The 20,912-nt window shown below is 37.8% G+C and overlaps 1 protein-coding gene and 1 pseudogene across 1 annotated transcript; one reads left to right on the forward strand and one right to left on the reverse strand.

The window, feature by feature from the left end:
• Positions 1 to 20,912, forward strand: part of LOC145461465 (uncharacterized) — a 107,493-nt pseudogene that overhangs the window by 32,991 nt on the left and 53,590 nt on the right.
• Positions 13,489 to 14,511, reverse strand: LOC145464375 (adenosine receptor A3-like). The gene has a single exon (XM_081448255.1). The coding sequence runs from the start codon at positions 14,509 to 14,511 to the stop codon at positions 13,489 to 13,491; it is 1,023 nt and encodes a 340-aa protein (XP_081304381.1).

The following is a 20,912-nucleotide window of genomic DNA, read 5'->3' on the forward strand; positions in this document are numbered from 1 at the left end:
TTCCTTGTTATTTTGTGCTCACTGCAAATAACTATCGGCTAAGTGGAATTTTTGACCCAAGGCGATTGAAAGAAAAAGCGAATCAAGGCGGCAACACGAATGGACATTTCACGTTTTAAAATTGACTAATCATCGTTGTAATAACTGGTAAATTTAGTGAAAAGCTAATTTTAGGTGACATCAGCTTTTTAAACTGTTTTTGTTACTCGGAATTTGGATTGCTTACGCTAGTGGCCATAAAATTATAGAATTAGTTATTTCAAAGATTAAACAGGCAGCTTATAATTAAAAAGATCGCGAAGCATCGATGGATCGATCGAGGAAATTTATGCTGAGGAAACTTGGAGTAGGAATAAACGTCTGCTCTGTTACCAAAGAGAAAGCGAAACGATCCTTTGTTAAAACAATAGCTTGAGCAGCTTGAAGCTCTGTTGAACACTAATTCCGTTTCAGATCTATATGTACAATGCAAAATTATAATGAGGATACTGCAACCATATTGGAGATCCATTGGAAAGTTTACACGAGCATTCTAAACAAAATTTAAGGCTAAAATGTTCAAAATTTAAAATGTTATCCATAAAAAATGGTCTAAGAAGGTTAGTTTTGACAGAAAGCAAGGTCTGAAGTGTTGTCTCGTGACGAGGAAACAGCTCATGCGCAAAACCGTGGGCGTTTACGTAACAACGTCTGACGGCACTAAGTGGCATATTGTCAACTTTTTCCTTGATGTACGCGAATTGTTAATGGTTAACCAATCAAAAGTCCGCAGCTTTTATGCACTGTTCTTGCTAGACTAAATTTGAATTTCTTGAAATGGTTAGAAACTATTTGCTTTTAAAACTCACTATGAAATAAATTTTTGCAAAAAAATGCAATGGAAGTCCTCAATCAAAATAGCACTCATTTCTGGGTACTAAATTATCCTGACTTTCATATTCCTTTTGCAAGAATTTAAAATTCACAATGAGCTTGGTCCGAAACAGAATAATGAACAAATTGGTGCTCGGCTACCGTGAAAAACGCTGGTATATTTGTTTAACTTTACACGGAAATATCACAGAACTGTATTTTGAGACAGGTTCCTACTTAAATTCTAGGGATATTGTGAATTTTTATCTGCATTTTCGAGTTTTTTGCTGTTACGTGATTGTTAAATGTCTCATTTTATTTTAGTTTATCAGCCAATTATTCTTTGAGTTAAAAAGGAAGGAAGAATAGCCTAATCAACAGCTGGGTAAGTCATTGATAATTTAATAGATGTAGTTGTTTGGTTTGCATGGATATTAACTTTTTATTGTTTATAGAGTTCTTCAGCAATCCATTGACGTTAGGTGTACGTCATAAATATGAAGGAATATGAATATTGTATGAATATTGCATGGATATTGCATGAATAATTACTTTTTATAGTTCATGGAGTTCTTCAGCAATCCATTGACATTAGGAGTGTTCGACATTTTTCTTTTTACAAAATACATGTATAAAGTGATTTACATGTGCAGAGCGATTTATAAGCGAAAACAGCAGATATATCCACCAGACCTACTGTGGCTTTCTAATTTTGCTGCGTTCGTGAATTGCCATCTGTCACAAGCTAATCCTCGATATTTAGTCTCTGGCGGCGCACGTAATTAAACATTTTAGTTTAAAAAGGAAATATTTGCCGTTCTAACTTTACAAAAGAATAAGGAACAGAATCATATTAACTCAATGTCTTGTTTGATATTGAATTTCCGAGAAGTATTTACCATTGAGGAACCATACCTTACAGCTTAATTCTCTATTAACTCGAGTTTATAAGTTATGGTTATAAGCCTTTCCGACGGGGAAAGTAAACTTAGAGATTTGGAGTTGGTTTTACCATACCATTTGGAGTTAGATTGGCAATTGAGTGCACATTGTTAGCGGCCCAGTGTTAATGAAGTGATAGAGATGCGGCATCTGTCTTCGTTGTCCATTTTATGGCCCACAAATTTGAATAATGACCATCAAATAACCATTGGCGCTCTCTTTGTCTTAAATTTCAGTTTCGGTAAAACAAATGGACTTGGAATGAAAATTCAATGTTGCACAGTGCGCTGAACTTGTCCTTGGGCAAGTAATTGTCCTTTTAGCGACCTAGGAACACTCTCTTAGCCTCACTAGCCAAGCGAAAAAAAAAAAAAAAAAAAAAAATATATATATATATATATATATATATATATATATATATATATAGAATACATTTAGGTCGTGTTCTATTGGGATCAACCGTTTCTGGCTGTTGGGTCTTTTCGTGTTCTATTGGGGGAAGACCGTTTTCTGTTGCTTTGCTTGATCAAGGCTTTTTTAACCGGCCTCAAACCTGGGGGAAACTGTTTAAAAAGCATGATTGTAGGTCGCGTGAGGACTATTGCAAGGAGTTACCGCGTTTCAACCGTAAATGGTTAGAAAAGTACATTATTTTCAATCGAAGGACAAAACTTACTTAGAAAGCTGCATGAGATTTTGTAGAAAGTGAAATGGTTTCGGAAGCGGGATGATCAGTACAGTTTAAAAGTCCGCACATGACGAGTGTGGACAAAAACATGAAGTTCTCTTTTCGCTTAATTTCTTCTGGGAGTTACATGCTTCAACGGTCATAAATTAGTCACCAAACTTCAACTCAGGCCTCTACAAAATTATATTTAAAGAAAACTCAGTACACTTCTTCAAGGAATACGGTTCCTATTACAGATGTAGAAACGGGCACACATCTTTTGATATTTTCGTCCTTATTTATCATAATATTCATAGCTGCTGCTAATTCTCTTTCTTAACTGTATATTTTGATCAACTACAAAGTTATGTTCACCTAGTTTTAAGGCGAATTAAAAAATCGTTGGCCAAGCCCAAAAATTTTCTAAGGGATCCTTGTTAATTTTGAGGTTTATTTTAATTCGCAGCTATCATCGTAACAAGATATTGCATGAAGATAATTAATTACCTCTTGTATTTTGTGCTGTGTTTATAGGGAGTACATTAATGCTGTACTAATAAAGTTGAGATCCAAAGTTTCACTTATTCAACCTTTTGTTGAGTTCACTGACGATACACAATATTTTTAACATTGCATACCGTAGAATCAAATATTAGCATGATTTATTAACAATGTTCAAAACAATGTTTTGTTATGAAATATTAGAAAGTAAAACCTGCAGTATCAACCTAGACGTTGTATTGTCTCGTTTCACTACAGTTTGGTATCCATCACTTCCTGTTCAAACGCCAGTTGTAGTAGACCGGGCTCTATTCTTATTTTCCTGTGTCTTTTAGTTGCTGTAATGATCGGCGCCGCTGACCTCTTAGAGCAGCACAAAACCAGGGCTTCTGTGAACTCAGGAATCCTTAACCCGTACAAAACTGGATTCACAAAGGAGCTCGATATATTCAAAACTACCACCGGGTAATACCAAAGGCTAGGTATCTGGACGTGATAGACTAATTTTAGACTGATCGAAATGATTAAAGGGAGCCACGACAGCAAAGCAAGAGTAGATACAAACATCAAGGTCTTTGTTAAGCGTTTGCTTTGCGAGGGTCTGCATGGTTGCTGTGTTGCGACCCCTCCATGTTGAAACTTTCTCCAAATGCCGATGTTACAACCACATATGATGAATATAACAATCAGGGCGTATACCATGCAAGGATATATAGCGTGTTTGCTTGAAATAAAGAGCTTCAATGCAGGGAAGATGGCGCCAAAAACCAAAGAAACTACCCAGATCAAACAAATAACAATGCGGTATGCTCGTAATGATAGTCTTCGATACTTGTGTGGCCAATAAGTGGCGTAAAATCTCTCGCAAGATATGAAAGCTGCTGAAGTTAAGGAGGCCTGCGAGAAAAAGGTATAAACGATCCGGCGCAAAGCTGAAAAATACATCGGCAATCCGGCAGACCAAAACTGATATTCAAACCCGACAACGTAAACGAACATAGGTGGAACCAAAGTTCCTAGCATCAGGTCAGCAAACGCCATATTGATGACTAGGAGCAAACTTCTCTTACGAAGGCTCTTGTCTACTGCAAACAGAACAATGGTGAGCAAGTTTCCTACAACAATAAATACAAATGTCAAAATAAATGCGGCGCACAATGCGATGCCTTCTACCTTGGAAGGAACAATTATTGATGAGCCAGTCGCGTTCTCTGAGCTATTGGTCGCTGCTTCTGTTCTCATCATATTTTAGTTTCACTGAACGATTGAAACGTCGATTAAACTTTGCCGATAATAACGTATCGTTACTTGATGGGAAAAATAGGAGTTCTGTAAACCGCAATATATGAGAAAGAGGAGCGAGTGACAGATCATGACCAAAGTTGTAGTTTTTTGACCGTTTTAAGACCAATCATTGTGGACTAATCTTTCACATGACATGTCTCAGTTGACTTTACACTGACGCAACTTGTCAAGACTTTATAGACACCCATGTGCAACTTAATACGTCTGCGAGCGTGTTATGACTGCAGTGTTTACCGGCTTCAACACGGACATGAGGTTGACACTACGGTCTTTCTGCCAAAAGAAAACGACACAGGGACTTCAAGATAGGTCCTCAATTCGTGCATGTTGGGCTTGATAGTTATTCCAAATATTATTGATCGCTTGTTTCAATTGTATTATTTCGCTTGCTAATAATGAGCGTAGATTGTAACGCAGCCGGATAAACGTGACAGGAACAAAGAATCAACAACGGCAGGATGCTTTTCTGTACATGACTTCAAATTGCGCCCATGAAATAAAAGCTTTACTTACTTCCCCACTGCATCATTTTAACTTTTTTGCGAAAAACGTCGTTATGAAAAGCTTAAAACGCTTAAGATCGGTTGTTTTGTTTTTTCGTAACAAAAATAAAACAAAACAAAAGAGTGGCCGTGTTAGTTTGAGAGACGCGGAAAAAATATATTTTTCTGAAAAGTTTTATAATGATTGCCATAAATCGTGACTAAGTTGCGTCATCCATCGCGAAGCTTATGTCATGTTCCTCAAATTTGACAAGTTGATCAACACAGAAACATCTGCTGTTTTTTTTTTTCAAATGATGGTTGGGATGTTTTGCTTCATTTTATTCCCCTAAAACAGTGAACGAGTAAGCTTGTTATTCATATACTCCATGGTGGTTTTACGGAAAAGTTTGTAAAGAACTGACGGTTATCTCAAACGTGTGTAAATAGTTCCCTTTAATAAAACTGTATAATTAATTTTCCCAAACATTAAACAGGAAGTTGATTGTAAAAAATACCTCGTAGCATCGACCAATCGAGCGATAGAGGTTATGAGTTTTGTAGTGGAAGTGAAAATTAACAGCGCTATAGCTAAAATATTTCGAGCGTGAACTTTGCTTACCAGGCTGGCTTTCAAGCAATATAATTCGTGGACCGACCCTTTCCGAAAACGATCGACATCTCTGTATGTGAGATGAACGTATAAGGCGCGATTCTTGCTAAAACGTTCTTCGCAAAATACCGCAGTCTGTCACAAAGAGCGAGCAGTGTCGCGTTTCTCGTCCCCAGTTTCCACGGTCTACGCATGGAACGCCTGGGACCATGATCCCTTTTGGCGACCAAATCGCTTGCATTTTATGACTCAGGCTTTCCTACGGACGCCCGAGTAATAATTAATTACAACTTTGAGAAAGTCTGTTATGTGAAAGCAAGGTGTAAGTACTGTGTCGTGGGATGCCTTCAATTTTCAAACTTGTCGAGGAAACAGCTAATACCCAAAGCCGAAGGAGTTAACAATGTTTGACGGCATCAGTTGACATGTAGTCACCTTTTTCCTTAATATACGCCAATCATTAAAGATAAACTTGGAATGAAATTTCAATGTTACACAGTGCGCTGAACTTGTTCTTGGGCTAGTAATTGTCCTTTTAGCGACTTAGGAACACGCTCCTAGCCTAACTAGCCGAGCGAAAAAAAAAAAAAAACGCAAAATACATACAATAAATTTAGGTCGTGTTCTGTTGGGTTCAACCGTTTCTGGCTGGTGGGTTTTTTCGTTTTCTATTCGGGGAAAACCGTTTTTGGCTGGTTTGGTTGTTCAAGGCTTTTTGAACCGGCTTTAAACCAGTTTGAAACAGTTCAAAAAGCATTTCGTGATCATGCCGCGTGATTGTAGCTCGCGTGAGGACTGTTTCCAGGAGTTACCGCGTTTCAACCATAAATGGTTAGGAAAGTGATCTATTGAGAAACGTCACACGTATCAACCCAAATTAAACCGGTTCCAGTCGAAACGGTTGATCCCAGTAGAACACGGCCTTATATTATACTAAGTATAAGGTAATGTGGCATGGTAATAAAATCTAAGTTATGTTGGGAAAGGAATCCTTTCATTTTGTATTAAGTATATTAGTCAGTAGTTTCACTAGCAACCTTCGTGGCTTCCTTTGGTGTTGATATATGGAATCCCAAGAATGTGGGTTCCTACTCCACTGATGAAAAATCTCCTGATCAGTGGGTAAACAGAAAAAAGAAATGTATGCAAGGGTGGGAATGCCTATGGATGTAAATAAAATAGACAAAAGATTAACGTTTAGGTTAGTGGTAAAATCGAGGGAGCGACCTCTGAAACACAGCACACTCCAGCTCAATTGTGGTGAAGAAATGAAATAGTTAGAGGAAAAAAAATGTTAAATCAAAGCAACCATGAGCATATGAAATAGTAAGGAAAGGGGGTAAAAATGTTCAGTACCTTAAGTTTAAGTTATTGATACGGAAGGGAAGTTAGGTAGTGGTGGTGGGGAAGACGTTTGGTGGTTTCGTGGAAAGGTACTTCAAGGTTTGGAAGGGTTGGTTTAATTTCTGAAGTTAAGTGTGTCTGTGGGGTTAGGGGGAGGAGGGGGGGGGGGTGTAGGCGGAAATTATTCAAAAATAAGATGTCAAGGTTAGTTGCTAAATCTTGCACCAACGTTGAGGGACCAACAAACTGTAATGCAGCCACGTCAACCACAAGGTAGAACAACAACAACAAAAAATTAATTAATTAAAATTAGATAAAATAAAATAAGTAAATAAATAAAATATAATGATAGGAAATAAATTAATAGAAAACAAAACATTTGCAGAATTAAGAAAAATTGAGTGAAAGATAGCGCAATAAATGCTGAAGGTTTGATGAAGGGTCTGGTTGAAATACTTTAGGGGTTTGCATGAGTCCTTGGGGTGGGGTAATAAATCTCTATGAGGGTAAGGGTAGGAGAATTTTTCTCTACATGGAAAACAGCAATTTAAGGGGTAATTATGGTGGTTGTTGTGTTATGGCTATTTTTATTTAACGGGGTTCGCTATATAGGTTTGTTTTATTTGCGTATGAAGGGTGTGAATATGTAAAATAGGGTATTATAGTCTGGGTAGTGGGCGTATATTATGTCAAAATAGCTAGAGAGGGTGAGTTTCGTGTATGAGGGACAGCTTTTTTGGTCAGTTAGTTGTTATTATTATCGTTCTTGTCCATCAGCATAATGAAAAAGCATAGTTACCAGTGTTGTGTATAATTTAATATGACTGATGCAGATTGCAGTAAACAAGACCGTTCCATGTATACAAATTTATAAACGAGTATTGGTTGATTGAATCTCTTTTTTCTCCATTCAGATATAGCCATTGACCGTGGTGAATGTCAAAATAGAACCAGATGTTGGCTTTAGAAGTGAAGTTTAGCACAATGAAGTCAATTTGCCTCGTTCTCTTTTCTCCTTTGAAATGTGAAGCCCAATGTTGAGAGGTCAGGACCCATTTTGCTATTAATTCTGTTGAACAGCCATTGCCAATGAAAAATAACATAAGTTGGAAAGAGTGTCTGTTGTTGGTTTCTTCCAGAAAAGCTGCTGAATGTGGGTGGACCAGGTTAGGATGGGGTAGAAGACGTCTCCATTAAGTGAGTGGAAAAGTTGCAGGCGTTCATTAGTAATAAGCTGTCTTGATTGTTACCATATACGGTTGTTAAAAAACTGTTAAGTTGGGATGTGATCTAGTTCCATGAGAGGTTAAGTTGTTGTAGCTGTACAAAAGGTAAAAGGGTATTAACAGGCAGGGTAAGAAAACTCTAGCCAAGGGTTAATTTTGCTTGAAGGTCGTGGTAAAAATTTTCTTGATGTCAGGTATTTTCTTAAGTGTGGCGCATTTATCGAAGTGCGCCGAATTTTCTTAAGTGTGGCGCATTTTTCCAAGTGTGCCGTACTTTCTTAAGTGTGGCGCATTTTTCCAAGTTTGAGCATTTTCTTAAGTGTGGCGCATTTTTCCAAGTCTGGCGCATTTTCTTAAGTGTGGCGTATTTATTCACGTGAGGCGCATTTATCCAAGTGTGGCGCAATTTCTTAAGTGTGATGCATCTTTCCAAGTGTGCCAGTTTTTTGTAAGTGTGGCACATTTTTCCAATTGTACCGCATTTTCTGAAGTGTGGCGCATTTTTCCAAGTGTGCCGTACTTTTTTAAGTGTGGCGCATTTTTCCAAGTGTGCCGCATTTTCTTAAGTGTGGCGCATTTTTCCAAGTCTGGGGCATTTTCTTAAGTGTAAGGCATTTATCCACGTGAGGCGCATTTATCCAAGTGTGGCGCATTTTTTTTAAGTGTGGCGCATCTTTCCAAGTGTGCCAGATTTTTTTAAGTGTGACACGTTTTTCCAATTGTACCGCATTTTCTTAAGTGTGGCGCAATTTTCCAAGTGTGGTGCATTTTTCCAAGTCTGGCGCATTTTCTTAAGTGTGGCGCATGTTTCCAGGTGTGCTGCATTTTTCCAAGTCTGCTGCATTTTCTTAAGTGAGGCGCATTTATCCACGTGAGGCGCATTTATCGAAGTGTGCCGCATTTTCTTAATTGTGGCGCATTTTTCCAAGTGTGCCAGATTTTTTTAAGTGTGGCACATTTTTCCAAGTGTGGGGCATTTTCTTAAGTGTGCCGCATTTTCTTAAGTGTAGCACATTTTTCCAAGTGTGCCAGATTTTTTTAAGTGTGGCACATTTTTCTAAGTGTGGGGCATTTTCTTAAGTGTGGCGCATTTTTTCAAAGTGTGGCGTATTTTTCCAAGTGTGCCGCATTTTCTTAAGTGTGGCGCATTTTTCTAAGTGTGCCGCATTTTCTTAAGCGTGGCACATTTTTTCAAGTGTGCTGCATTTTCTTAAATGAAGCGCATTTTTCCAAGTGTGCCGAATATTTTTTTTAGTGTGGCTCATATTTTTAAGTGTGCCGCATTTTCTTAAATGTGGCGCATTTTTCCAAGTGTGGCGCATTTTCTTAAGTGTGGCGCATATTTCCATGTGTGCCGCATTTTTTTAAGTGTGGCGCATTTTTCCAAGTATGCCGCATTTTCTTAAGTGTGGCGCATTTTTCCAAGCGTGCCACATTTTCTTAAGTGTGGCACATTTTTCCAAGTGCGCCGCATTTTCTTAAGTGTGGCGCATTTTTCCAAGTGTGGCGCATTTTCTTAAGTGTGGCGCATTTTTCCAAGTGTGCGCATTTTCTTAAGTGTGGCGCATATTTCCATGTGTGCCGCATTTTTTTAAGTGTGGCGCATTTTTCCAAGTATGCCGCATTTTCTTAAGTGTGGCGCATTTTTCCAAGCGTGCCACATTTTCTTAAGTGTGGCGCATTTTTCCAAGTGTGCCGAATATTTTTTTAGTGTGGCTCATATTTTTAAGTGTGCCGCATTTTTTTAAATGTGGCGCATTTTTCCAAGTGTGGCGCATTTTCTTAAGTGTGGCGCATTTTTCCAAGTGTGCCGCATTTTCTTAAGTGTGGCGCATTTTTCCAAGTGTGCCGCATTTTCTTAAATGTGGCGCATTTATCCACGTTAGGCGCATTCATCTAAGTGTGGCGCATTTTCTTAGGTGTGGCGCATTTTTTCAAGTGTGGCGCATATTTAGTTTTAGGTGTGAAGGTTGGTCGGAAAATTTTCCCTTTATTTTGGACAAAAACAAATCTTGGGTTAGGTTAAGGGTAAATAGATTTCTTAGGGTTATTTTCAGGAAAGGGCTAAGAGAAAATCCTCTTTGGGGTTAGTTTAGGGCCAAAGGGTTGGGTAGAAAATTCCCTTGGGATAAGTTTAAAATTTAAAGGAATTGTAAGACATTAAAGCACAAATTCTTCTCGGGACTATGTAGTATAAGCTTAGAAAGTTGGGTGGGATGGTGCGAAGAGGGTGGGAAAATAATAAAGAAGGTATCTGAAGGGGGAAAAATATTAGGGTTCGGGTTACCTCGTTTAGGGGTCAGGAAATAGTTTAAAAGGGAAAATATTGTAGAATGGAAAAGGGTAGAGATAGAAAGGAAACATTGTCATTTATATTTTCGTTCTTAAATGGTGGTTGCAGGAAATGTGATGATATTTGCTTGGGCATATAAATAGAAAGGAACTATTTTTCATTTCAATTTTCGTTCTTAAAGGGACACATTCAGCTTTGGGACCGCGCTAACCTGGACACTAGTTTTCTCACTTTCAAAAAAGTTCATCTCAACCTGAAATCAAAGGACATCGGCTTTAATCTTCACAGTGTTTTGCTTGATTTTCAATCGTTTACTGAATAGCCTGTTTTTGAGTGTGCTTTTGCTCATTCTATGATGCTATTTTTATCATATTTGGCTAAAAACCGTATGGATCGCGTCTCTGTGATATGCAAATTAGCTATGAAATAACATCTAATGCGCATGTGCTCCAGCTGACTGTGTCCCTTTAAATATAGGTTGCAGTAAATGTAATAATATTTGCCTGGGAATATATTGAAAAAGAGGGCAAGGTAAAATCCTGTTTATGGTTAGTTTATTGATAAGGGGTTGAGGGTGGGGAAGGAGTTGGTTGTCTGTCTTGGGGATCTGGGACCGGTTTCAAAAGTAGATATTGTAGAGGGGGAATATAGAAATATTAAAATTTTTTTCGCACTAGAGGTTTAAAATTGGCAATAATGTAATTCCTGTACATATTAATATGAGCAAATTGTATTATTTTTTATTAAAGGAGTTGGATTGAGGAGTACAGGTCGAGGAAACGAAGTATCGACAAAAGGTTCAAGACTGATAGAGATGGAGAGAAATGGAAACCATCCGGCCGGGCAAAGGAAAGAAGGATGCATCGGCACCAAGGTTCCTAACGGTTGTGAGTCGTCAGGGGCAAAGCACAACTGAGCGAGGATGCTTCTAACCTGGTACCAGGTCAATGCCCGACTTCCTCGTGCCGATTTCTTGTGGAAAAGAAACGTCGAGGCAATGGAGATTATGGAAGAATAATGAGAGAAAAATGTATGAAAAGGAAAAAATGATAATAAAACTGGGCGTATGAGAGGATGGATGTTAGAAAAGTATGCTGTATCAGCGATGGAATAATAAAGAGGGGATGGGGAAGGGACGAGAAAACAAAGTAACAATTTGGGGGAATGCGTGTTACGAAAAAGAAATAGGAAAGAAGTTTAAAACTTGTTAGTGAAAAAGAAAAAAAGGATAAATAAAAAATACCTTGTGTGGAATATATTTTCCTTCATCTTACTACTTTCAGATATTCCAACGAAACTTTGACGAAAAAAAATGTTTTTTTTCGCAAGTCGCGAAGTGGTTTGCGAGGCGTAAAAGTTTTTCACAAGATCACGCCATCATTGCGTGATCTGTATGACGTAATGTAAGACCCTATAGTAATAGTGGTCAGCGGCAGCCATTTCGAGTGAATTGTTCAACGAAGTGAAGAAAGGCGAGTGTGGAGGGTTTGATTGAAGCTAGAATTTGAAGAAAAACTCGAAGAAAGGCTCTAACGTGGCCAGATGGAGGAATTGATATCCAGGTAGACATTGGTGTATGATGGATTGAGTGAGTTGGTTTATTACAAGCGGGATTGTTCGTTCTGTTTTTGATACTCGTCGAAGGCCAGGTGAATGATGATGGCGCGTACAAAAATGCTGTGAGAGGTAGGTGAGTAGGTCTGGTGAAGTACCATTAAGTAAGATATGATCCACTCAGATGATAAACGAAAGTTTCTTTGAATGCGAGTTAGATATTGAAAAACAATCCTTTGACTGATCCAAACTGGCTAGGTAGTGAAATTTATGTCCCGGGAAATTTAAAGAAATGGGATTTTGATTTGTAAGGTGACGGCATGCGAAAAAAAAAACAAAACAAAACAAAACAAGAAACTGACATGCATAAGGTTTAAAAATATACTTTTAATTCTATGTACTAGTGATATGCTGACCACAAGTAGAAATAAAGTTATATAAATATATTAGAAATGGTTTTTAAAATAAGATTTTTCATCTTAACATGTATGAGGAACAGCGTTCCTCTTGCAAGTATTCTTTCGTTTAAATAAAGATCTTTTTTCATAAATTAAGAGTTACAACCTTATGTGATCTCTTTAGTTTTTCTTGTTTAAAAATAAGTTGTATGTTAAAATTTATGTGATCTCTGTAAACTTTTCCTTACTTGAGAAATTATACAATTAAAATATGCACAAGGAGGATAGCTTTTCAGTATAGCATACAAAAAAGTTTTGTTTCTAAATCAAATTTAACTATATTTGATAATTTTTGAATGAAATGAAATTTTCCCCACTTTTTTTATCCTAAAATATTGAAGTCTATGTTTCTCTGCTTGGTAATTTTTGATTTTGGTCTTCGGACAAGCGCGCAATAATTTTTTTTCCTGTTTCGAAGTCGGCTAATTCGAATCAAAAATGTGCGACATTCCGCGTGCGGTCAAAATATGCAAATTAGGACCGTTGACGTCAGAAGGTGTGTAAAACCTTCCAGCCATCACAGCAGCTGAGAGAAACAAGCGAAAGAATGCCGGGAAGTTTTGCAAGCTCAAGAATGGGAAGTTTTGTGTTAAGGGAGGGCCCTGTTTGTCCATGATTGTAGATTTTCCTATCTAAACCGGCATCTAGACCGGTAATGTTTTGCGGTGAAAGAGATGCAAACTAAAATAAAATCATTGATTATTTTCATCTAACAATATTTATTTTTGGAAGAGCCAAAACGCCTGATGAGAAAAAAAAAGGTAAAGCAGACGAGCAGACTTTGGCAGAATTAGATTGAGCTCATCGTCGTTGGCAAACAAAATGTCAGTTAGTACAAACCAGTTACATTAAACGAATCAAATTGTCCTTGTTTGTGCCATATAATGAACATCTTATTAACCGTGCTTAGTGAGCCTGTATGGGAGAATCTTGACCTCGGTTGTGTGTACAGACCTCACTGCGTTCGATCTGCACTCACGATCTCAGGTCAAGATTTTCCCATACATACCTCGTGCGCGGTTAATAAGAGCTACGTAATTTTGACCAACCGCAAAATTATTCAGCGGAATAATTATGGGTTAAGAAATCGCCCACTAAGCATGTCATGCATTATTGCCTTAAACTGGTTGGAAATTTGTTAAATAGTAGTTTATATGTTACATGGTCCTGAACCAAGTTAAAATTTTCTTGTAGTTTAGTTGTGGCTTTACAATTCAAGAGCGTATAATCTACATCATCAATTCAGAGTTTCTAAAATTTTGTATCCAGAACTTCCTGTTTAAACTTCAGCTGTAGGAGACTGTTGTCTGTTCGTAAAGTTCTGAGCTCTGTTGCCGGAGTCTTGTTACTTCTTCTCTTAATATTTACCATGTTTGGGGCGGCCGCTGGTCTTCTTAACCAGCACAAAACCAGGCGTTCTCTAAACTCAGGTATTCTTAATGCGTACACAACTGGATTTACAAACGAATTGGAGTAATTTATAACGTTCACCAGGTCATAAAATTTCCATGGTATTTGGACATCATACACAAAAGTTAAACCGTTCAAAATAACTAAAGGGATCCAGCACAGCAAAGCAAGAATAGACACAAATAGCAAGGTCTTTGTTAAGCGTTTGTTTCGCGAGTCTCTGTTTTGCTGTTGTGAAGCGATATTTCCGCGTCGAAACTTTCTCCAAATGCCGATGTTACAGCCACATATGATAAATGTTATAATCAAGACGTATGGCATCCAATAATACATAGAACGTTTAAATGAAAACAAGAGATGTGTTGCACTGAAGAGGGCGGTGATGACGAGAGTCAGTGCCCACACAGTAAAAATAATAATACGGTATTCTCGCATTGATAGTGTTCGGTATTTAAACGGCCAGTAAATGCCATAAAATCTCTCACCAGATATGAAAGCTGCAGAAATTAACGACGCCTGCGACAAAAAGGTATCAACGATTGGGTAGAAAATTGGCAAAGACATCGACCAACCACCTTTCCAAAGTTCAAAACTGTAACCAACAATGTAAATGTAGAGCGGTAGGGACACTGTTCCTAACATCAGGTCAGCAAACGCCATATTGATGACTAGAAGCAAACTTCTCTTACGAAGGCTCCTGTCTACTGCAAACAGAACAATGGTGAGCAAGTTTCCTACAACAATAAATACAAATATCAAAATAAATGCGGTGCACAATGCGATGCTTTCTGCCTCGGAAGGAACAATTCTTGATGAACCAGTCGCGTTCTCTGAGCTATTGGTAGCTGCTTCTGTTCTCATCATATTTTAGTTTCACTGAACGATTGAAACGTCGATTAAACTGTGCCGATAACAACGTATCATTACTTGATGAGGAAAATAGGAGGTCTGTAAACCGCACCATGTGAGGCTGAGAAGCAAGTGGCACATCATGACCAAATTTGTAGTTTTTTGATCGTTTTAAGACCAATCATCGTGGACTAATCTTTCACATGACATGTTGACTTAACACTGACGCAACTTGTCAAGACATTTATAGACACTCAGCGTTGATTGTAACGCAGCCAGATAAACGTAACGTGACTCAGTTCAAATTGCGCTCATGAAATAAAAGCTTTACTTATTTTCCCACTTCATCGTTTTAACTTTTTTGCGACCAACGCCTTGACGACAAGCTTAAAAAGCTTATGATCGGTTGTTTTGTGGTTTCTTTACAAAAATAAAACAAAACATAAGAAAAGAGTGGCCGTGTTAATTTTAAAGAGGAGAATGGAAAAAAAATTTCAGAAAAGTTTTGTAATGATTGCCATAATTTGTGACTAAGATGCGTCATCCATCGCCAAGCTTATATCATATTCCTCAGATTTGACGGGTTGATCAACAGAGAAGCATCTGCTGTTTTTTTTGTTCCCTTGATTTTTAAATAAAGGTTTCAAATGATGGTTAGTATGTTTTACTTCATTTTATTTGCTTAAAACAATGAATGGGTAAGCTTGTTATTCATATTCTCCATGGTGGTTTTACGGGAAAGTTTGTAAAGAACAGACGTGTGTAAATAGTTTCCTTTAAAAAAAAAACTGTACAATTAATTTCCACAAACATTAATCAGGAAGTTGACTGTAAAAAAGAACTCGCAGCGCCGACCGATCGATCAATAGAGGCTAATTTTAACTTAACTAATCATAAGGTAATTTGCATTTGGAACAAAAGTACGGGTTTTGTAGGGAAATGAGTGCTTTATCGTGCGATGCCATCAATTTTCAAACGTGTCAAGGAAAGAACGTGCGTTCTCAAATGTGGTGTAGACCATACTTGGCGGCGCACTTCGGTCTCTTTGATTTATTAACGTTTCCATGGTCACTAAGTAAAGTCCAAGTAATTACCTTTTACCCCTTCAGCCTCAAAGTGGGTTCTAAGTGAACTTAGATTATACTTGAAAGCTCTAGTGTGAGGCCAAGTAATGTTTGAAAAAAAATTGGGTATCATGTTTTACTCCTATTATTTGCTTAAAATGGTGGAGGATTGAATCATTTACTCCTTGATGGGCTAAAGGAAAAGTTTATAATGAACTAATGGTAGTCTTAAACGTGGGTAAATAGTTCCGTTTGATAAAACGGCAGAATGTATTTTCCCCAATCATTAAACAGGAAGTTGACAGATAAAAAGAACATGTTGCATCGGTTTATTGATCGAAGATAAACTTAATCAAACTGATCGTAAAGAAATTTGGAATTGGAATTGGAATAAAAGTGTGGGTTTTGCAGAGAAAATGATTGTTACTAAAGGGAAAGAAAAGTGGTCCTTTATAAAACAACAACTTAAGGTAATTCCACTGAAATAAAACTGCACATAGATTTTTGTTCAAACTTTGTCCAATGAATATTTATCATACGAGAACTTTAATTATAAAATAAAAAAGGGGCAGGTGCCCATGCTCGTTAAGGAACAGTGAGGCATTGAAAATGTCCCATTTTAGCGTTATTTAATGCTTATTACAAGAACGCATTCCAAGTTATTGTAAGTTCTTTGTGAGCCCAGACTCATGAAAACACGTCTCAAACTACCGTCAATTCTTGTGTCGGACACAAATAAACTTTTTAAGTTTGATTTTGACAGAGAACTGAATCCTTGTTAAAATATCGGAACCAAATTGTTTGCCACGGCTATCAAACTGCAAAATAGAAAAGACTACAGTGCAGCTGCTATTTTCCTTATTTATTCAATTTTCAACAACAAACATCAGATCAGTCTTTTCTCACGCAAAGCTAATGATTAATTGATTGAAATGACTGGAAAAAAAATGGGGTGCCCGAGCTCGTTAGTGAGCTATAGCCATTTTTCAATTGAAAGAACTCAATATCAAGGCAAATCCGCCATGTTTTCAATGTGCGCGTGCACGAACGCGCGCTAATGACGTCATAAATTATGCGCAGTGAGGATGCGTAATGTAATACTGGGAATGACCTTAAGCAACTGGAAGCTCTGTTGAATACAAAATCATTTTTATTAATCAAAGCAGAAACATAATTAGACAGCTCGGACCTGGAGAGCTTTTTTGGCCGGCAGGTATATTTTGGAGGTTGCAGGTTGAAATTTATTTATAACTGGAAAACCGCTGGCACAGGTGGTAGACTTACCGTGACTGTTACATGACATTGTTTATAATCGCCCCGTAAGGTGGCCTCCATTTAAGTGCCAAACAGGCCGAAGCGATGGGAGGAGAGTATATTCCTATTATTTTAAGCCTGCAGTGAATTATTGTTTTTGAAGAAAGATCTGAAACATCTGCTGAATTTGGTTTCTTCCCTGTGAGTACCAAAATGAAAGCACACTGAGCTTGTCCTAGTATATTCCGTCGGTTAAAATCTTATATTATTTCATTTCTTTATTTATTTGCTTCATTTGTGATGGCAATCTTCTGTTGTTGAGGGAAGACCCGAGCCAAATCTGGAATTGATGGAAACATCTGTGGAGCGGCCATCCAGATGGCCGTGAAGAGATTTCACTGGTCTCATGCGATCAACGTCTCGATCGATAAGTACTTATAGCGGATCGATCGTGTTTTCACTAAGTGAAAGACGCGAACTACCTTATGTAAGAACCTCTGACGAGTATATAGCTTATTAATTATTCTTAGTGCCAGCAGTTCTTCAGTTATAATTAAATTTCAACCTGCAAACTGCAACATGCAAAATATACCTGCTGTTTGTTGGCGAGCGATTGAACTTGGATTGCAGGTAAGCTTTTTGGACAAACAAAATATATTTGATATATTTACATTGTTAACTGTAGTAATATGTATTTCTTCCTCTTTTGATCGGGTTCCAACACGCTTCTAAGTTAGCTTCGTTCTGCATGAAAACATCATCATGTATATTCACCCCCCCCCGCCATGTGTGTCTTTTCGTGGATGTCGCCCCCCCCCCACCGGCGGTATCTTCAGTATTCTCGCGAGTGTTGCCCCCCCCCCCCCCCCCCAACCGCACACACACAACATTCTTCTTGTGACCAGGTATCCTTTAATTTGTGACATAGTTGTAATATGAATGAACGAATGTTTTATTTCTCATTTTCGGGAACAAGGAACGCGCGAGGGATACACGCGGGGAACTCACTAGGAAATGCAACCTCGATTTCAGGCATCAAGAAGACCACAGCAAATGCACGGGTAAGGTAATTTCTCCCATATCTTTCCCGTGTAACCGTTGTGAGTTCCCATACGTTTGCCGTCAATCGTTTTACCCGTGCGTTTTATTGTGTTTGCGGTGCGTTTTACCGCGGGTATGTCGTAATCGCGTAAGTCCGCATCGTGTGTTTCATCGTGGGTACCTTCTGGGCTGAATGCTTACTCTCCCGTACAATCGCTGTAGTTTCTGCTATCCCCGAGCTTTTCTACTACACTCTACGTTCGCTGCGGGTTCCCGTCTTTTTACCCCGAGTTCCTTCCGGGCGCGTCCTTCCCCCACCCCACGTTCCCAGCGAGTTCCTGGTGAGTTCCCAAGTAAGTCCATTCCAGCATTCTAAATTTCATAATTCGCCAGGTAAGTGCCCTGATGTGTTACCTTGTTAGTTTCTGTGATAGTTAAGCAGAAATGCCATCCGTTTGGTCTTCTTAAGCCCCCTTAATCTATTTAAGCCAGTAACCAATATGTGAAAACGTTAAGCAAGCATAGATGACTTTGTACAGACAGGAGAAAATTGAGCACAAATCTTCGCGAAGATCGAGTTAACAGTGGGCTTTATAAAAAACTTTATTTAAGATACAAGACTAATAAAAAAATTTCAGTTGGCCCAAAATTATTCGTCGTAGCTTTTAGTCTAGTACAAGGATGAGAGAATCGTGTGATAAAAAAATGTAACCGTAAGTCAATGTATGTTTGAATGTTTAAATGAGCGCTACAGAATTCATTTTAAAAACGAAGGAAAGGCTTAAACATTGATCAAGAACTGTAAAAATGTGAATAATTTTTGAAAAATTACGTACTGTGTTTAGCTAGCTCATACAGGTTCACGTGAGCTCCCTATGAACAAAAAGAAATGCAAAACTTTCTCAGAGTGAAACGTGCAAAGGGTGTTTGTCATTAAACCTCGTGACGTGTCTGTTAGCTGATTGGTCTAATTTTATTTTCCATATTCATGATGACTATTGCTGACCTGAGGTGCTTGTTTGTCATTTTAAGATGTTTGCCGTCGGAGTAAGATGTGAACTGCTCCTTTCTACACGAGAAGCAATTTTTTTCTTTAAAAAAGAAATGGCGTCCACATTTGGGGAAGGATAGTCGGTTGATACCCATTTCTGTCAATGGTTAGTATCAGTTTTTCCGACTCTACCTTTCGTAAGAAATATTTCAACCAAAAATACCGGCTCCAAGTCCTACCACGTGCGCTTGCCGGACTCGGTTTACGTTTCGTGTCGAACGTTAGAACAACCTCATGGCTTAAGTAACGTAACGGAGTAAAATGTACGTTAGAAGTTAGTTCAGGAACCATACCAGACGTTAAAGTCTGTAGCTGATATTTTTACGAGAGTTTGGCTTTCTTCACGAAATTAGCGTTTCTTTGTCAAACTTTGCCTTGTACTTGTCAACGCGTACTCGTGTTCAACAATTCGCTGTGAATTCTTTTATTCCTCGTTTATTGTTTTCAGTTTCGACACTCACGTTTGTTCCTTACCCAATTTTCATCTCTTCTATTTTCAGGGATTGTCAGCAAGACAGGAGTAGATCAAAAGGATTTAAGCAGGGAGGATGAAGACGAAGTTGAGAATATCACTTTAGAATTTGGTTCAATTGAAATCTTTCCGATAAGAAATGGCAGTCTGGTAACTAGAAAAGTTATATTCGAGTTCAAAACGTCGTAGTCTAAAATCATTGTCATTGTTTGATGTTTTTTTTTCTCGGCTGAAATGTTTTCATTCGAGTGACATTCGGGCGCGGAAAATCTTTCAGTTCGGTAGTGATTGTTAACTACTTCTGCCATTTTCGCCGGAAAGGTTTCAACTGCTTTCGAGTTATCATTTAGTACATGTTTTCAAATTGTGGGGAGTTTTATTTCTTGGATCGAGCGATCATCAGTTTGATTGAAGTAAATTTTATCGGTCGGTATTTGCATGCTTACTTTATTTATCTTGTCAGATTGGAGCATTTTCCCTTTTTTTTTCCTTTAAAAATTCCAAATTGTTTTACAATGGCTGAACTCTCCTAAGTTTGAAAACAAGTTACTTCGAGATAACGTTTGTTGAATATTTTAAACTGGCACTGCATGTTAAAATCAAACCGAGATAGCAATTGGACTTTTGTAACTATTAGTTACGTGATCATGTCAATCATAACAAATTCTGTTGTGATATAAATTGGGCAAACAATTCAATGTTGAATTTTAATTTTTCTTTCTCCAATATCCCATAAAGCACTGAAGTTTTACGAAGGCCTAGTTTCAATTTAGAATGCGAATTGATTGTTGGAGGGCAGTGCCCTTGCTCAAAAAGCAATATCACATGACTGTTCAATAAATGTTTTTCATTTTGGAAGCTTATCTTACTCTGTTTAGCTCTAAAACGCTTTAAGTAATCGAAGAATTATTTCTACTTCTCAAATCTTGGCATTTTCAGACACGAAATTAAAAAGTCTGTTTCAATATTCTTCGCTTTGCAGACGAATTTTTAATATTTAGAGTTTCCTTTTTCTCCCAAAAGGGTCAACGAGCTTCTAAAAAAGAAACAAACACACTACTATTAATTTATGATGTGAATTGTAAATGTTGGAAGAGCAGCTTCCTTGCTCAAAATTTATTAATCAACCAATTCCTCTGAAAATACTGCAGCTTGAAGCTCATTAAAAGTGCTCAGTACAGATAACAATCGCTTCATTTGTAATTTTGAAACACCAACTTAATCAAGGAATAGTTGACTATTCGTTAGTAAATTTGACTTTTCTGAATTTTTGCAAAATTTGTTGACATGATCACAAATCATTGAACACTTTTTCCCTTATTTCATTCGACTTTTTTTTGGTTTTTTATGCACTTGTAGTAAAATGCGTCAACATTTCTTTTGACGTTTGTTGTGTACTGGCATGCAGAGCCACCTTGAATAAATAATTTTAGTAGAGGATATCTGGTTTCTGCATTGATCTTCGTATCAAGAAAGAACTTGATTTATCGGCAAATATTGTTTTATACATCTCCGTACGGAAAACGGTCGATTT

This window comes from Orbicella franksi, chromosome 1, assembly GCF_964199315.1.
Source record: "Orbicella franksi chromosome 1, jaOrbFran1.1, whole genome shotgun sequence".
Lineage (NCBI taxonomy): Eukaryota > Metazoa > Cnidaria > Anthozoa > Scleractinia > Merulinidae > Orbicella > Orbicella franksi.

What these genes read in the sequence shown, in the direction of transcription:
- LOC145464375 (XM_081448255.1), bottom strand. Translation starts at nt 14,511, where the DNA reads ATGATGAGAACAGAAGCAGCTACCAATAGCTCAGAGAACGCGACTGGT.